Consider the following 19,268-nt stretch of genomic DNA (forward strand, 5'->3'; position numbering starts at 1 on the left):
TGTTAATAATATTTACATACTTTTACTTGTAGTGGAGTATTTTTATGTATGTTTGTATTAGAGGTAAATGTTCCTCCAGAGCCAATATATATATTGATATATATTATATATATTTAGATGTAGAAATCAACACTTATACATTTACATGTTGTAAGAGCTCATAGTGACATTAATAATGTTACACACAATTTAACTGTGAGTTCACAGTAACTGTTTTAAATATTGTTGTATTTATATATTTAGTGGTGTAAAATCCTTGAAGTGAACAGTGTATATGGGACATTTGGGGCCCTGGAGGTCTGGTTTAATATAATTACTGTGAAAAATTATATTAACATTTTTTTGTATTTTTCATCTTTTATCTGACTGCAGAAGAGTTATTTATTATCATTGTCAGATCATTTTAAGTTGTTTACTGCATTGGTCTCCTTTCTGTGTGTGTTTTTTTTAACACTTTTTCAATGATGTGAAACTGGGTTATGGTGAATTGAAGTCACTCCACTGGGAGGTAACCCACATTGTTGCGTGTGCGGTGTAACACTAGAGGATGAACACGTGTGCCGACCAGAAACGTGACACCGTGTGATTGTGTGACTTGTCGCTCTGTCCTTGACCACGGCCGGGCCAGCTGCCACCGACAGGAGACAAAGTATTTCAGCTTATCTGCTAAAAGAAAACCTTCCATCTCACACTGTGAACCAACAATTAATATCCAGGTGTATTAAACTGTTACAGAACACAGTGTGACACTTTGATGAGCTGGCTGCAGTTTATCAGTGAAAGTCACACAATCAGAGAGAGGGAGGGAGAGGATCATGCTCCTTACAGGCGAGGAAATCTTATCTCATTAACTACTTAGCAGTTACTTTTTCTTTTTTGAGCATGGGACAAAAACACCTAGGTGAAGCTTCTTGAAGCAGCTGAAGAGTAAACACACGCCTGCAGCTTAAATAAAGTACAAATATGGAGATAAATAAAGATCACAATGAAGCCTGTTGGTCAGATATTAGAAGTTTATTCAATAAAACATGAAGTTATTCTCTACAAAACACCATAAAGATAATATAAAATTAATTTGCAGAAAGTTTAAAACTGTAAATATGAATGAATAATCTGTTACATTTTAGTGTGTAGTAGTTGAAATCAAGATTAAACCCATCTATAAAAAGTGATGAGAGTAATGAATTGCACCAAAAGAAAACACAGCTATAAGCTTTCCTAAACATCCCACATATTATCTACCAGTTTTCCCAGTTGAACCATTACATTTTATATCCGTTCCCCCGTGGCTCTGACCGCACTCAGCTGTCCAGAGGTATCAGTATAACTGCTGTTTGTCCTCCCCGTTCACTCACAGTTGGAGTCTGCAGCCGCGCTGACTGGAGGCGAGTATCTGTGTCGCTGGAGTTTGCTCTGGGTTGATGTTTGTCTCTGGTTGGAGCGAGACGGGCGAGAGAAGCAGAAGGTCAAGGTGCTGCTGGAGCTGCAGTCGTAGTTTCCATCCTGGTCAGAGAAAGAGAAGAGACAGAGGACTGAGATGAGACAAAAAACACCAACAAAGAGAATAATAATAATAATAGAAATGCTTTAAAACACCAGTTTGTTGGATCTCATTATGTTTTTAACATTATCAAAACAAAATATTCAATTCACAACACAACAAAATGGAAGAATGCAGCAAATCCTCAAATTTCAGAAGCCGTAACCAGCAAATGTTTAACTCAAAATTCTTAATTAAATGATTTAATAATCAATTAATGAAAGATGACATCAGACCATCAAGCCGTTTTAATAATTGACCGGAGAACTCAAATATAGAAATGTTAAAGTCAGTTTACAGGTCTTAAGGAGTACTAATACTGTATATGTGAAAATTGTTGTAGTCCTATAAAGCCATTTGTGAGTCCAGCTGTACGAGATCGAATAAATTACTTCAAATTATGTCACTTGAGTCAGTGTCAGTTGAAGACTAGAAGTTTGAAAAGGACGAAATCTGAGTGTGTAGAGTAAGAAAGAAATGACCTCTGTAGTCCACTCCTCATCTCTGCTTAAAGCTAATGTAGAGCTGCCAGTAGCATAACACAGCTGAATGTGTGACCAAACTGTCTGTGGTAGAGTGGCATTGTGGGTAATGTAGGTCCCAGGTTTTGACAAGGAGGAATAATTTTGTAGGGAGTATCAGAAAAATAATAGAACTAGTAGTGTAACTAATTACTGTTGGCAGGGAGTATTAAGTAAAGTAATAATATTACTTTTAAAAAGAGTCATAAATGACTGGCCCAACACTGGTCCCAGTGAGCCATGACAGTGTGACAGTGAGTCAGCATGAACAATACCAGGACCCCGAAACTCAAGAAGCTAAATGGAATTCAGCCATCCTTGATTTTATTATTTACATCTGTGATTTTCCTCATGTGACACGTCAAGATGTCGTCTGTGAGAAAGAATTGTTACTGATATCAGAGCTGTAAATGTGCTGACAGACATGTTGTTTGCTCCACTCACCTCTGCTGTGACGGTGCCCGTGCTGTGTCGGACTCCGTGGTTCAGGCTGCTCCCCTTCTCCTCCCTCTGGGCCCGACCGGCCTCCTCTCTCTGTTTCATGAACCTCTGGTTGACGATCCTGGTCACGCTGTCGTTCCTGTGCAGCGGAGCGGCGGGAGGCCTCGTTGGAACACGTTCCAGGTTCTTCAGACCACTCTTTGTCTTCTGGCCAGACACCGGTACCGGCTTCTCTACCCGGCCGCTCACCCTGCGCAGGAACTCTGTGACCATGCCGTAACGGTTGGCCCCTGCAGATTTGCTGGGAGGCTTGGCGCTGCTCAGAGAGCTGTGGGTCTGTCCCACACTTGCTCTGTGACTCGTTTGTCGAGTCCATGAGAGGCCAGTGTGGCTTTGGTGATTCAGGTTCCACAGAGCTCGATCTCTAGAAGTAGATGGAGATGAGGAGGACAGATTGGTTGATGAGGGGGGAGAGGATGCACCAGACGCAGAGTGTCTCCGGTACAGTTTAGGCGAGGAGGTGGAGGCCCTGGACCTTTCAACTCTGCCTGGCACCGCGTCCAGTGAGGTGGAGATGTGGTGAGAGCGTGCAGAGACCAGGGAGTTGCTCAGGACTCGGGATGGACTCCCTCTCACAGAGACTGACCCGTGTGTCCCATCTGTCTGCTGACCAACACTCACCATCTGTGGCTTCTTGAGGGTCTGAGTACCTGCGCAGGCCACGTCGACCCACCGGCCCTGCAGTCTCCCTCTCTTCTCCTGTGAACCGCCGTGAACCGTCTGCATCCAGCTGGCCGTCATTTCCTTCATGTCGTCGCTTAGGTTAGCAGATGAGCCCAGACAGAGCGGAGAGAAGGAGGTCGGCGGTGTGCACCAGGGAGAGGTCGTGTTGACAGATTCTCTGTCTGCGGCAGGGCTTTGCTTCAGCTGAGCCAGCTGGACTCTGCGAGCTGACGGGGGGCTGTAGTAGATGCGGAAGGCCGACTTCTCCGGGGCAGTGTGGCTTCTCTCCAGGGACATCTGCTCAAAGTCAAGATCAGGGAAGCTAAGCGGCATGATTAGATGGTCCCACGTCTTAACGGGGTCCTCTTGGTCCAGCTGGGCAGCCTCCTGGCTCAGATAGCACCAGTTCTTCCTCGTATAGCCGCGTGAAGAAAACTGCCTCCGAAGTCTTTTCTCTTTTGAGCTGCAAGTTCTGTGAAAGCAGCAGGTGATACATGGATTATGATCTCAGGAATAAGATGGACGGGATGTTAAGGCTTGAAGAAAACACTGACCTGTCAGCTCCAGAGTCTCGTTCATTGAGAAAGATACTGCTGATGGCACCCTGAGCAAAGAGAGAAGACATATTAGCTAAATAATAGTTGCTGAACTTCTTAGCCTATAGTTCCACAACGATGGTCCAGACTGAAATATCTCAACAACTAAACAGACATTCATGTTCCCCAGATGATGAATCCTACTGACTTTGGTGATCTGACTCTTTATCTAGTGAAATGTCTTTACTTTTGGATATATTACCATTAAAATTGAAACACGTATTCATGTTCCCCTCAGAATGAATTATAATAACTTAAGTGATTTAACCTTTCATCATTGGCTCAAAATTCTCATTTGTCTTCGGTTCATGACCAAACACCTAATGATAACTACAAAACTAAACTATTGATATTTCCATCAGCTTCAAACTAAAGATATTGAATATGCTTAACACGTCATACAGGATGGATGGAAGAAATGTGAGATTCAGAGGTCTATGACTTGCGATGGTGTCTATTTTTGTTTTGTTTTCTGGCGCTTCCATAATATGAAGTATTAATTAACTCAGATCTGTCACAGCTTTCAGAAGTTGTAATTACGGCGTGATGTTGACGTCAACGCTATTTAGAACAACTCCAATACATCAGGATGTTAGCACTGTCATTGTAAGCATGCTGTGTGGAGTGTTAGTACCAGGGCCGTGTCCAGAAGGGGTTCCTTGGGTGACGCTGGCCACCCCAAAATTGGATTGGCCACCAAGCCACCAGCCCATTATGCTTACCTCTTCCACTCCACACTGTCTTTCAGGGGCCATAGCACGTTCTGCTTGTAAGCTAGAGTGAAAATACTGGTATTATATGAAACTAGATGACCTAATGCAACCACTGGTACCAACCATGTCATGCTAGCATGTTGGGAAAGAGATTAACGAATGCTCCAAATGTAGGCTAAATTGTGGCGATGGAAAAACAGGCACAGTCAATTTCAAAGAGATCCCTTGTCCTCTGACCTCACGATATCTGAATGAAATGCTAATCCAATGCAGTTTGGGGCAAAAACCATGCAGTTTTTTGCATGTGTTACAAATGTGTTATTATCGCCTGGTTTATTTGAATATTTCTGCAGTGTAGGAAAAGTCTGGACACGCCCCTGGTTAGTACAGCCTCAGTAGTACAGTAGAGTCTTATTTTTTATGCCAAACAAAATGTGCCTCTGAGGAAAGGAGGGATTACAGTCTAGTCAGTGGAGTAAGGAGAAAAAAACAACCATTAAAGAAATAAATCCGTCCCTTAAAAGCAGATCTTGAGTCATGCTGTGCAAAGGACACACCACCAGTTCAGTGGCAAAAACACAAATGAACTACGGTTTTCATGTGACCTGCACTAAAACTGTCTTTCTATCGTCCAAGCAGGTGGAGTTATAGGAGCTGTGAGAATTTAGACTCGAGTGTTTTAATGCAGCAGATTTGAACATGCCTGTCCTGTTTGGCTGCAGCCTCTACAAGAGATTAGCCTAAATACTCTGATGCCTGTTGAACTGACAGGGGGGACGTGTGGCCAGGGAGACAGATCATCAGCAGGACTTCCCGCTGTATCTCACAGCCTCACACACAGCGGGGGGGCTCATGCCTGAAGGGTAAACACCATCCTTACCTCATCTGCCTTGTCCTGCGTGGCCTTGGCCTCATCCCGAAGCTCTTTGTCGAGGTCTTGCAGCAACCCCCGCAGCACAGACAAGGTTTTGTCTTTACCCTGAATGAAAACAACACATAGATATTCAAGATATGTAGCCTTAAAAAAACACACACACACAATTTGCTTTAGTTTTACCTCTTTTCCCTCCAGCCCAGGTCCTTTAACTTGACACCACTGATGAAGGATCCACAGAATCTGCAAGGAAAGTCGCATTTTTGGGTCCCTGCTGCTGTGGATGAGGTCTCGTTGGAAGGAGGTTGCTTGTCTCGTTTGTTTTTCTCTCTCCTTTACCTCTGTGGTGCGGAGGTCTTCTACACACTCCTGCTCACTTTGATCGTGATCTGCACAGTCTCCAGAGAGAAAGGAGAAAGTGTAGGAATCTCGAACACGTCCATCCTTCTGAACGGAGAGTAAATCTCCCGTTAGAAGCGTCTCCACCCTCCCAATAAAAGCCAACAGCATGGCCTGTAGAAGCTCCAAAGCCTCATTCAAAGGCCCTGGTAGGAGTATCTTCTGTGCCACCTCTGTCGTAGAGGTGAAAGCACGCGAGGGAGATGAGCAGTGGCCATTCTTTGGCGGTGTCGACAGGAGTTGGAAGGCTGAACTCAAAATGCAGGAATGATCTCTGAGAGCTAAAAGAGTTTCGTAGTCTTTCACTGTCATTCCTTTGAGACCTCTGTCGAGTTTATTGTTGTTATCATTCTCAGGACTGTCTGAAGGGTCCCACTCACCACCCACAGGACCCTCTCGAGTAATATGACAGGCAGTAATTGTCCCTTCAGTCTGCGATTGGTTGCAAAGCAAAAATGTCTCACTTTTGCCATTTTCTGCTTCCTCGTCCTGACCCTGCTCGTACATTGTGCATCCTACTTTCAAACTCTGCTCCCGTCCCTCTCTTTCCCTCAACGGCGTGGAAGCCGACATATTTTCCTCCAACACATCCTGATTCTCTTCCTCTTCCTCTTCCCGTCCTCCTCTTCCCATCTTCTCTCTCAGGTCGCTCATTTCTGCCCGCAGTCCACGGTTCTCCACCTCCAGTTCGACGATGCGCCGGCTCAGGAGTGTGGCCTCCTCTTCCACAAGTTTCAGGTGAACTTTGACCTCTGCCTCCCTGGTGTGGGCGGAGTTTTGTTTGCCTTCAAGCGATTGGCTGACGTCTATGTCGCCGTAGGCTGAGCGGTATTTGGCCAGCTCCTCGCGCATGGCCTCGCTCTCTGATACCAACTTGGTGAGCTTCTTGCACATTAGAGCTAATTCCTCTTTGGCAAAGTGGAGTTGGCACCTGAGATCGGCGCTGTCATCCTTTTGGGGAAAAATAAAACCAACAGTGAATATCGCTCTTACGAGGATGATAAATAAGTGACTGCAATGTTCAGTTTTTCATCAGTGAAGCCACATGAATTACAAACATAAACGTACCTCAATCTGTTGAGAGAGCCTCTTCTCAGACTTACTGACTGTTGATCGGATGCTTTTCTTCTTCAGAGTGCTCTGAGGAACAATAACATGACGAAGAGTTTTATCAAGCCAGTATACAAACAATATTTTGGCCAAAAATTATACATATATATATATATATCTTTTATTTTAGATGTCTTTACGTGACATACTGCACATGACAACTTCAGCTGCAACAGGATACTTCAATACACAAATACAGATAAACGAACAGTTCAACATTTCTTGCAGTTTATTGAGAAGATGGAAATTTATTTCATATCTGTCCGTTCAGCAGTGATGGGAACTAACAAAGTACATTTACTTTGTTACTCTACTTTGTGTTTTTTCTGGTATCTGTACTTCACTTGTCTGTATTTTTAGTTTTTACGTTTTATTTTATTTTCACATGACAGACGTAACATGACAAAACACACAAGACACAGAGACTAGACCCAGTTTGAAGTTTCAGTTAGCTTTAAAACAGCTGTCCTTCAGACACCAAGACCACTTTTTACTCTTATAGTTTGAGTACCTGAGTCAGAGCCTGTACTTTTTCACCTTTACTCTAGTAAAGAAGTTGAATCAGTACTTTTACTTTTACCAGTCTTTTTGTTTGTGTTTGTACTGCCACCTCTGCCGGGCAGTATTAAGCTACAGCAAGAAGACAGTTGGCTGTATCAGTAACAAAATCCTCCTGTCAGCACCTCTTAAGCTCACTAATTAAGACATTATATCTAGTTCGCTTAAACCATTAATTTGGGGTTTTACAAGGTTACCAAAAGGTGCCACACTATTTCTCGGCCGCAGGCAGTGACTTCCTGAAGTCTTATTGACCAAACCCCAGGGTGGAAAATTTACTTTTTAAAATTTGAACATCTAGCAGCCACTGACAGATAAATGTTCAAGTTGACCAGTCACATTTTGTGTCTGAAATCTACCAGCCTCTTCCATATTTAAATTTTCCAACCTGCCAAAAACTGTTGTTCTTTGTACAGTTTAAACACACAAGAGATAACGTGCTAATTAGTGAGCTTTAGGGATGCTGGTAGGTGGATTTAGTTTCCTTCAGACAGAACCAGGTTCCAGTCTCTATGCTAAGCTAACTGGCTGGTAGCTTTAGCTTCATACTGAGCAAACAGATATGTGAGTGATTTCAATCTTCTCATCCAACTCTAAGCAGGAAAGCGAGAATGTATTTATCATGTCTTTGTGCTACCTTTAGAGATGCCTAAAATGCAATAACCATCCATTCAGTGGTGTAGTTCAGTATATACGCAGGTATACAGAGTATACACACATCTAAATCTGCTCTTTTTGAAGGCATGACATAGTTTTCATGACTGGATGGAGTAAGGATTAATGCATGTAGTTGTAGTCTGTGTCAGTATTGAGGTAAAATCTGCACCTCTTCTGTTGCTAATGTTAATTTCATAATTATCCTTACTGCCTGAAGTCAAGCAGCAGAAGTTAATGTGCAAATACTACTGGCCCATTTGTTTTTGAGTGAGCCTTAATTAATGTCACTGTTTATAACACAGCGTTTATCCTTAAATTAAGAGTATACCTACTTCTCCAGGCAACACTACGTCCATGGAGTGATTTGATCCAAATTTTGTCTCAAATCCGAGTCCTTCCCCACTCTAGTGAGTGAGTTTATTTGTATGTCTGAGTATGAGAGGAATGTAAGCTTCTGTCTGGCACCATTGTGTCGCTCCTAGACACTAGACTGGATGTCACAGCGTTAATAATAGTCATCTTCTGCAGGCTAGAAGTGGCGGACATAAGGAGTGTGATCAGGCTGCAAACATACTGAATACTGTGACCTGAAATGTGAACAAAGTAACAAATATGCGTGATGGAGATCAATTTTGGCATTTCTTGATGTGGAAAATTGTCACAATCTGTGTTGCAGAGTGCAGTTCTTGTATTTTTTAAAGTCTTTACGTATAGTTTGGTTATTGTTTGTGCATCTGTAGCTATTTTATGACCTGAGAGTGTTGTGCATCCATTCAAGTCCCACTAACCGAGCCACAGACAGTCCAGTTGCAATGCTCCTTCACATCCATCTAGACTTTGTTTTGGGCTCCTAGATTAGGTAATCTAAGTGGATTTCCCTGTTGGGATCAAAGGGACTAGCAGCTGTCTCCAATGAGTGGGCCAGGCTGAGCTCATGCCAAAGCACCGAATCCTGGATTAAACTGAACACGTGTCACTGAAGTGCACGATCGTTATCACAGGAGCCAACGAGGCAGGAGGGGCCGCGAGAATAAAAGGTGGACTAGACATTCAATCACTATCAGGGTGTGGTAGCCACTGTTTCACAAAAGCATTTGCAGGGACGGTTGTAGGTCAGTATGTCGGCACACAAACACCCGCCTTTCTGAATGCCATAATACACGCTGATCCAGATTTAGCCTGGCTTAATAGAAGCAGAAAGAGAGAAAGCAAGAGAGAGTCTATTTTTGTAATCTCTCGCACCCTCTCTCCCTTTTCTCTGTCCGCTCAGCTGAGGAGATCAGCTGCGCCTGGAGTTCAGGCTTCAGCATACCGGGCTGCTTCACCCTGCCCAGGCACCAGGCAGCTGCTGGCCGTGCCCTCCTCTCATATCATAGATCTGCACCAGGGTCATGTGTCACCTGACATCAGAGGTGACAGAGGGATGAGGGCGACAACTGGGCTGGGATGGGTGCAGCTGTGTAGCAGCAGAAATGGAGAGGAGGATTCCTGACTAGAGGGATGGAGGCAGCTTATGTTTCTGTCAAGATTTAGGCTGAATATCTAGAGCCAATGTACAGATTTATTAAAGATCCCCTCCAGACATGTTCTAATATGTTTTAAGATGAAATTACTCTCCTTTGAGAAATAATTTATGTCTGTTTTACCACAAAAAAATCTTCTCCTATACCCACACTGTCCTCCTCATACCCACACATGTTAAATTCAGATTTAAAGTGAGCAGAGATAAACGTTCTACATTAATGTCACACCTCTCTGGCTTTGTCCACCTCAGCCTGTAACACCTGCTTTGCCACTTCCAGTTCCTGTGTCTTCTCTCGCAGCGCCTCGTTTTCCCACTCCAACTGGGAATTCTTCTTCTGCACCATCTCCAGCTCGTTGTACAGCCGGAGGGACACACTCTTCCCAACCTGTAAGCAAAGCCAACAGCAGGTTATTGTAGCACCAATCATGGGCGGATTATGAGATAATGGGGCGTTGGGCACCCAACCTTCCTAGATAAGATCCAAACAGACACAAAACAACTACAAACAACCAGGTCAGGGTGATTGTGCTCATTTTGCATCTCTTGTCGTCATTATGGCCGTTTGGCGTCACTTTGTGGCAGTTTTACTGTTGTTTTGTGTCACTTTGTAATAATTTTGTCTCTGTTTGTGGTCATTTTGTGTTTCTTTGGGGCTGTTTTGCATCACTTTGTAGTTGTTTCTTGTCTCTTTGTAGTTGTTTCTTGTCTCTTTGTGATCATTTTACTGTTTCTTTACTGCCTATTCCCAGTAGGCCTGTTCAGTAATCCATCCATGACTCCAATCAGGGTCAAGTTCTGTAAAGTTCAAGTTCTGGTTTTACTCATAAACATATTTTGTAACTGCAGCACTTGGTTTGGATAAAGTGGAGAGACTTTACAAGGAAATGCTTGTGATAGGAATTCACCATATGAGTGTATGAGGGGGTGCTGGGAATCTTACACCACACACACACACACACACACACACACACACACAGCTCAAAGAAACAGAGTCTGGCTGCCACCACAGAGCCTCATTTAACAACAGAACAATTGACCTGCCAGGATTCTGATAAAGATTACTGTGCTTTTATGTTTCCTACTCATGGAGAACAACTCACCACATAATTACACCGTGGTATGACGAAAATATAAACAGGATGCATGATGAAGACGTTTCAAACTAATGAAAGTTTTGTGGTGCTGACAAACAGCAGGGAGTGTTTTACAGCCGTGACTCAGGCTGCTGTCAACTGATTACAGTCCTTCAGTGTATATGAACAACACAAACACTGTTAGTGTGCTGAAATGAGAAAAAAGCTTTGTGGGACTAACAGAAAATGCTCACTTTGATGTTGGCAACTGGAACAGCAGTGATTCAGTCTAAAGCCAATTTGGAGAAAAAGGAGCTTTTACTGTTTGTTGGTGGTGAGCGAGTTTTAAAAAGACGCACACAGAGGAAGGAGGAGTAATGACCTTGATATCGTGCTCCAAACTCCTGACCAGCTCTCCGTCCACCTGTCCCGTCTGGGCCACCCGGATGCTGCGGCGCTCGGCCTTGCGGAGGCGGTACTGCAGGATGCGACAGGTCTTGTTGGCCTGCTCCAGCTGCAGCCGCAGCTCCTGCAGCTGGTACACCTCCTCCTCCTGGAACATGTCACGCATTTCCAGCATCTCACAGCGGAGCTCCTCCACCTCATCCTGGGACAAACAACACAGAAATACAACTATTAGGAACAGAATGTGTTTTTAAAATCTACTTATGGTTGTATATTCAGGTATCCTTGTTATAAACTAGACACATTATAAGTATGAAGAATGAAAATACAATTGTTTTTTATTATTGCACCTCAGGCTCACTTCCCTCTGAGCTGCCAAGTTAAAAGTCCAGAAACTTTTCCACTCACATTGCATATTACAGGACTGCACCTTAATTAAACCATTCTGGGTGAAACTTATGCATGTTTTGGTTCAGTAATCCCTTTGACTCCTTATTAATGCGGATTCTTAAACACCAACTATATTAAAAAATAAATAAAAAATGATGTAGCATCCAGTTTAAGGCACTGGAAAACAGCTGAAGCTCCAGATTTAAAAGATTTGTTAAATGAAAAGGTAAAGATGGCATCCTGTGAGTCTGTGCTCGGTAGATTTTACTAATTCTCTTTACAGGTGTTGGGGAGTCTCGGTCTCTATGAGGATTTCACAGGTTTATTGGGGGATTGTTGTGGCTTAGAATGCCTGATTTCACTGCAGTTTTTCTAAAAAAAACCTGCAATGTTTTAGAAATTTTAGGCATTTTAAGCAATGAAATTGTGAGGGAAAGTGCTAGTAGCTTGTACTATAATTGGTCAAATTTGCGTGAAAGTTGCGGTTATTTGGACAAAAAAGCGAGGTGACGCAGAATTCACAGGGGTTGGATTTGCGTTAATTGTTTGCGATCACAACATCACACTGTCCTGGAGAATCTCGGGAGTAGTACTACAACACATGAGAAAAATGTTGAGTAGAGCGTTCTGTGGCTCCAGAGGGAGCTGCGTGAAAGGTTACCTCAAGTGATGTCACTTGAGGCAGCAACAGTTGGTGCTGAAGACTACGCGTTTGGAAATCTGATGGTTTGGGCTTGAGACAAACAAACTGGAGTTGTGGAGTGTAAAAAAGTGTCACTTTAGGAGGCAAAGGGGCCTAATTAAAGATGCTATCTAGTTGCATTATGGGAAATGTAGTTTCCAATGTTTAAAAAAAAAAATTAAGTCAGGATTTCTGAGGTCTCATTTGTAAGTCCCACAGCTTTACAAAGTGCAACACTCAATCACTTAAATTCCTCTTTTAGAAAACAGCCTCTCCCACTGGGTCCTCTGATTGGTTTAGTTTAAACTCTTAACTCTTCTTACTGTAAAAACAGCAACATAATGCTCAAGTGACATAGCGAATACCAGGCAGGACCTATTTATAAGGCAAGTCTTACACATTAAATGGAAGGCACAGCAGTCTCCATCACTCACAGTACATTATACTAAATTACTGCTCAAAGAAATGGCAACAGGGTGATGAATATGCAAGTCACTGCTTTGAGTTATTGACTCACTTCCATTCTTTAAAATTGCACCAATAAAAATGTGCCAAAAAAAGTCGACACTGCCTGATGGCAACCATTGTAATTAAAATCCACACTGAAAACCTTTTTACACTCAAGCAATTTTACCTAAAACTATTAATTTATTTTATTTACTTTGATTCTTTTGTCTATTGTTTAATATAGATATATAACTTTCTTATTCTTTTTATAATTATACTGTTTTTATCTTTGATTTGTGTACAGCACCTTGAATCTACCTTTATGTATGAAACATACTTTACACACCATACTTGGTCTTGTTTTTCATGAGTTTTCACATTTTGCTTTGTTGTCCATTAGTTTTATTTCACTATAACATGGAAAATGCTACTGATCAGGTATGGTAATGGTGACTTTTGATTCTTGCCTGAGAGCTTCACTTGTCCTACTGCCTCTAATGAAGACTGACAGGAGCATTTACAGAAAATCGGCTCTGGACTCTGCAGAGGGCCTCTTATAGAACTTACTTATAGAACATAAAGAAGCAACGCACAAATATGTGGAAATTTAGATTAAAAAAAACTACCCAAATATCAACAAACCTGAAAATAAACTAAATTGAATACAAAAATAAATTAAACTTACTTTCAAATACTCGTTTTCTGATCTTAAATCGTCCACCTCCCTGGAAAGATCCTCGGTTGTCTCTCCCATCATGAGATCCATAAACGACCCAGAGGAGTTAAACAAGCTGAGACCCCCTCCAGCAGCATCAGGCGTCGGGGCGCAGGTATCCGTCGCTGCCTTTGCGCACTGTTCGCCGTCTCCTTTCCCTTCGCTGTCCGGGCTCACATAAGCTGCAGCGTCTATCCAGCTTAATTCATTGTCGCAGCTCGGAGAGTCTTGCTTGCTGCCCTCCGAGGGGCAATCGGATATTTCCGAGCTGCTGTCTGAGGAGGAGAGTTTCCCAGACAGGCAGCCGGAGTCTTTGCTCAGGTCCTCTGAAGCGTTGCTGGCATCGGACAGTTTCCTCTGCGCGCCGGGGCTCCGCTGGCCCTCCGCGGGGACAACCGGTGCCACTTTCCCCGGTCGTTTTCCCTGCAGCGCCGCAGATTTCACCTCCTTCCCAGAGTCAGACTGAGCTGAGTCTTTGGATAAAGAACCACTTTGATGGTCTTTAGAAGACGGATCTTTCTTCCTCTTCTGGACAGGAACCTGCTGGTGCGTCCTGGGTTGTTTCTGGCTCCGGGGCAAAGTCTTTGCGTCTCTGTTCATCCTGACTGATTGTCTGCGACTCTATCAGGTGGAAACAAAACAGGCATGCAGTTTTTAGTTTCTTAGTTCAAAATGATCATAATGTTTCAAAAATATGTTAAAAAGCTCCTAAAGTCCGCAGCTCACAGCTCACGGAAGAGATGCGACTGGATGCTCTCCATCCCGGTGACTGAAACTTTGCCAAAATGCGCACAGAAAGAGGGCAGACAGCAACCAGCAGGGTCTGAGTACCGCAGGTGGTTCATGACTTCCGGTCACCAAAAATAAAACCCTTTCATTTAACCTGGACGAAAGTGCTCTGTAGTTTATATTTTATTTTCATCGAAGTAAAATATTTGTTTTCCACATTTTACATCTTCCCTAAACAGTCTCTATTTAAAAAAAAAAGTGTTATCAATAAATGGTTGTAAAAACATCCCTTAAAATATAAATATATAAGTAGAATAAACAGACTTAAACTATTTGTTTTCTGACTTTATTCCAGCCTTTCTCCCCCTTCTACCTCCCAGCTCCCCATCGAGAAGATAAGGACAATTATTTTTGCACTTTTATTTTACAAATCACAGGTGTTTCCGGTCTTGTTGTGACTCTGTGTGATTTAACAAGAAGTCGATGTTCACAGTTTCCATTTTCTTCTTTTGGAAATCTGACAAACAATTAACAACTTCCCATTTATTCCTCTGAGTGTCCAATTATTTATTTACACAACCAGCAGCTTGATTAAATATTTACTGGGCTGATATTAAAACTGTCTCTCTGAACACATCCTGTAGTGAACATGTTCAATATTCACATTTGTCACTTCTAATGTCATTCTTATTATGTTTTAGATATTAGCCGTATATATTTGTATTTATAATTGGTTATAAAATAAACGTTTAGGTTAATTTCAGGGTTAACTGATCAGAGGTATAAAGCTGCCACCTGGTGGATTACTGAAGCACTCATTAATTTAATTGAACTGATGTCTCAAGTGGAGATGGATTGTAAATTGAATTTATTTATTTATTTCTTCGTGAGGTCCTGAAGTGATGTGACTCTCACACAGACTTTAATCAGTTCAAGCATTAACCATCAGCCCAGGTCAGAGTAGGAGTCATTTATAGATGTTGTTTTTTTTTTTCTTCATGCTCATCTGTTCTTCCTGCTCACCTCCTGTCCGCCTATTGGACACTGAAGTAGGAGTGTCGAGGAACACAAGAGGAACTTGCGATTGCTCAACCATAGAAAAATATTAAAGAACAGCCACGTGTGGTGAGAAAATCTGAGTAAGAATGTCACTTTTATAAAGAAGCAAAGATATGAGGGTAAAATATTCTTTCTGTCCTATAAAATGTGCAGAACTGTTAAACATTTGTCTCCTTAGTGCAAGTTTAATACTACAACAATGTACAACAATGTCTATTAATGACAATGAAAACAAATCATCTCTTATTGTGTCATCATCAGTTATTATAGATCAACTCTGAGGTTGCCAGGTTGGGAAAAATCTGATGTTTATCGACCTCCATCAAGATGCTGCTGTTGTATTTTCAGCTCTTTCAGGATGACCAACAATTTATTAACATTAAGATCTGCAGATTTCATAGATTATTGTAAAAACAACTTTTATTAATGTCTTTAAACTTGCAGACTTGTTGGTTTATTAGAAAGTAAGACACTTTATTAATGGGTCATCATTTGTTAAGTCACATACAAAGAATAAACACCAATCAAAGGGATTATTCACCATTAAGAAAAACATTACTTACAATTTATATACCTTTTTTTTCTTAATAAAAGTCAGTGGCAGATTTCAGACAGCTGACACTATGAATCTTTGAAACTGAATTCCTTAATTTGTTTTAGTGCCAATGTATTTTTTCTATTTATGATGATGCAATTAGGCTAATGGGATTTTAATAATGAAATGTTAATAATCAATGTATTAAGTTTACAGGGTTTCTAAGGGGTAAAAAACATCCAAACAATCCCATGCCTAAATGTATACCTTTGAAGAGCCTTTTAGGAGGTTTTCATGTTTTTTTGGGTCAATTTTAAGTGATTCAAACCCCATATAACCTCTTATAAATCCCATATAATATAATATATACATATAATGTATCACAAAATACCTTAATAAATCAAAGCCCCTAAGTTACATTATTATGAATGGGAAAACCAATGACATTTTAATGTAAAGGAAACAACAACTTACATTACATCACTTTACTTTCCTTTTTAATAACATATTAGGAGGTAGGCCTTACATATGATGGTATATTGCACATTTAAAAAGGACTTTTTGCTCCTTTAAAACCCCTAAAATGTCTATGAAATCCATTTAAGAGAACAATCTATACAAATAAATGATGATAACCATTTAAGAGTCAGCCCCACGCAGCCTTTATGTTTAATGTCTCATTATTATTATTATTATTATTATTATATAAAGTGTCAATGGTTGAAAACAAACAGCTGAAGCTTCTGATATTTGGACTTAATGTCTCATTATTATGTATTATAAGTAAAGTGTCAATGGTTGAAAATACACTGAAGCTTCTGATAATTTGACCTTAAATGCCTCATTATTATTATCATTCATATACCAAGTGTCAATGGTTGAAAAAGACCTGAACTTTGATATTTGAGCCTTAATGCCTCATTATTGATTATTATTATTACAAGTGTCCAATGGTTGAAAATCAGAGGCTCGAACTTCTGATTATTTGACCTTAATGGCGCTCATTATTATTATTTATATAAGTGTCCAATGTTGAAAACAGACTGAACTTCTGATATTTTTGAGCTTAATTGCCTCCATTATTATATTTATTTATATAAGTGTTCACATCGGTTGTAAACAGACTGAACACTTGCTTGATATTTGACTTAATGTCGCACATTATTATTTATTATATAAGTGTCAATGGTTGAAAAGCCCAGACTGACACTTCTGAATATTTGACTTAATGTCAGCGATTATTATTATTATTATCATAAGCATCGTGTCAATGGTTGAAAACAGACTGAACCTTCTGATATTTGACTTAATGTCACATTAGTATTATTATTATACCTAAAGTGTCAATGTTGAAAATAGACCTGAACTTCTGTATATTGTGACCTTAATGCCTCATTATTATTATCTTTATTATATAAAGTGTCAATGTTGAAAACAGACTGACTTGCTGATATTTGCTTAATGCCTCATTATTATTACTTATTATATAAAGTGTCAATGGTTGACAAAAATCAGAGGCTGAACTTTCTGATATTCTGAACTTAAATGTCAGCATTATTATTATTCATTATAAAAGTGTCATGGTTGAAAAACTAGACCTGAACTTCTGTATTTGACTTAAATGGCCCCCATTATTGATTATTATTATACTAACAAGTGTCAATGGTTGATAAACAGACTGAGACCTTCCTGATATTTGGACTTATATGCCTCATTATTCATCTATTGTTCATATAAAGTGTAATGGTTGAAAACAGACCCTGAACCTCTGATATTTGACTTAATGCAATTATTATTATTATATGATAGAGGTGTCATGTTGAAAACAGACTGAGCTTCTGATATTTGAACTTAATGTCACCATTATATTATTATCTATATAAAGTGTCCAGTAATGGTTGAAAATAGAACTGAACTTCTCCTTTCAAACTTCTAATTCCCTGGAAACACCGGTGCCGCAGGCCCCCTGGCGATCTCTCTGATTGGCTGTCAGCAGCCTGTCCATCCACGGTGTCCTTGCCGCCCACTTCCCCCGCCCCTGTTTCAGAGGCACCTTATCCCTCCCGGATTGTTTACGTTGTTAGGGGCCGCAGTAACTTGACCTTAACTCGCAGGTACTCCGATTGACAACCGTTGTTGAAAGCCTCTTGGGGGCCGGTGTCCCTGTTGTTCTCTAACGCCCCAGCTAGATCTCTGCATGCGCGAAACCTCGAAAAACGAGCGTTTTTAACCTCCCCTGGCACAGCGATGGCTAACGGCTAGTTAGCCCCCGCACAGATAGTGCACTAAAAAAGCTTAAAGCTGTTTTTTTTCCTTTTTTTTAAAAGTGGTGAGAGCGGAGAGAGGGAAGGCGTGTTAAGCCGAGATACATAGACAGACCAGCTGTTTTGCGTTTTATTTTAATCCCCAATCTTGCATCATTAGGTGTATGTCTGGCTCGGTGTAACCAGGTCGCGCTGGTTGTTTGCCAGGTCGTGTGCAGGTTGAGCTGCTTTCTGGCCTGCTCCTGTGATGTTTGAGAGAGGCCTGGGGCTGGCAGGGCGAGCAGCGGTGTGGCAAACATGACTTCTGAGTAACACCGCTTATTACTTTCTCTGCCTCAGTATGAACAGGCCGAGGAGGAGTTTTACGACGGCTGAGAGCATGGTGAGGAGGCGAACACAGCCACAGTCTAGGTTAAATATATAGCTGTGCCCCTTTCCCCTGCCCAAGCCCTCCTTCCCTCCTTAATGTTCATTATAGCCTCACTATTAATGTTTAATAATCTATGTGTATACCATGCTATCAAGTCTGTTCATCATCAGTTATATAATTACATGAACTATTATTATAATTATTATTAATATTATCATTATACTACTGTTATTACAGAATAACACCTAATCAATGTCATCAGTAGCTATTCACCCACCATGTTGGGCAACTAGCAACTCTTTCACCCTTACTATATTTATTTTTATCTTTCCTATCTAAGTATTTTATTCCTATTGTATTTTATTGTATTTTAATGTACCCATGCCTGCTAATGAGGGGGGGGGGGGGGAAAAACCGCCATTTCCCCTTCAGGGGTTTTTTTTTAATAAATCCTATCTAGCCTGTCTGGTCCTGTCTGTCTGTCTGTCTGTCGTCTATGCTATTCTGGTCTATCCTATCCTATCTATCTACTCGTATCTGTCTATCTGTCTCCTGTCTGTTCTGTCTGTCTGTCTTGTCTCCCATCAGGGCTGGAGTCAGACGATTCCTGCGAGGTCAGTTTTAAAGATGCTCTGGTGTTTGACAGTAAGCAGGTGACTGACGGCAGCGCCACGCAGGAGAATGGGGTGTGGGAGCGCAGGTGAGTGCACGTGTGGTATGCATGCGTGTGTGTGTGTCGTGTTGCCACATGACCACGTTTGTCTCTGGTTGGGGGGGGGGGGTTTGGGGGGTTCGGTGTGCAATTGGTAAACTGCGTAAACTGGAAATGGAAAGTTGACATTGTATCTGTGGCCCTGTTCACACCACTGAAAGTGTGGAATCTTTTGGCTCCAACAAGTAACACATAAAGTACAAAGTACAAGTACAAATAAAAGTGGGATC

General features: G+C 41.4%; 2 protein-coding genes across 3 annotated transcripts in view; one reads left to right on the top strand and one right to left on the bottom strand.

Moving 5' to 3' along the window:
• Positions 1-1,058: 1,058 nt before the first annotated feature.
• si:ch211-197l9.2 lies at positions 1,059-14,120 on the bottom strand. The gene is made up of 9 exons (XM_035657474.1): positions 13,340-14,120; positions 11,113-11,337; positions 9,884-10,042; positions 6,876-6,947; positions 5,592-6,758; positions 5,415-5,513; positions 3,780-3,829; positions 2,506-3,697; positions 1,059-1,503 (listed from the first exon to the last, which is right to left on the bottom strand). The coding sequence occupies exons 1-9, from the start codon at positions 13,967-13,969 to the stop codon at positions 1,348-1,350; spliced, it is 3,750 nt and encodes a 1,249-aa protein (XP_035513367.1). The 5' UTR covers positions 13,970-14,120; the 3' UTR covers positions 1,059-1,347.
• A 4,791-nt stretch (positions 14,121-18,911) lies between these two features.
• osbpl2a (oxysterol binding protein-like 2a) overlaps positions 18,912-19,268 on the top strand; it is a 7,779-nt gene continuing 7,422 nt past the window's right edge. For both annotated transcript variants that reach the window (XM_035657475.1, XM_035657476.1), the window contains exon 1: positions 18,912-19,026. The gene's annotated coding sequence lies outside the window, so the exon portion shown is untranslated. The remainder of the gene's footprint in view (positions 19,027-19,268) is intronic.

Source organism: Morone saxatilis, unplaced genomic scaffold (assembly GCF_004916995.1).
Source record: "Morone saxatilis isolate NCDOM2014 unplaced genomic scaffold, NCSU_SB_2.0 Contig15, whole genome shotgun sequence".
NCBI lineage: Eukaryota > Metazoa > Chordata > Actinopteri > Moronidae > Morone > Morone saxatilis.

Coding starts and splice junctions, on each gene's coding strand:
- si:ch211-197l9.2 (XM_035657474.1), bottom strand. CDS start 13,969: ATGAACAGAGACGCAAAGACTTTGCCCCGGAGCCAGAAACAACCCAGG. Junction 6,759..6,875: donor GGCTCTCTCAACAGATTGAG/GTACGTTTATGT, acceptor TTTCCCCAAAAG/GATGACAGCGCCGATCTCAG. Junction 3,698..3,779: donor CGAGACTCTGGAGCTGACAG/GTCAGTGTTTTC, acceptor CTGCTTTCACAG/AACTTGCAGCTCAAAAGAGA.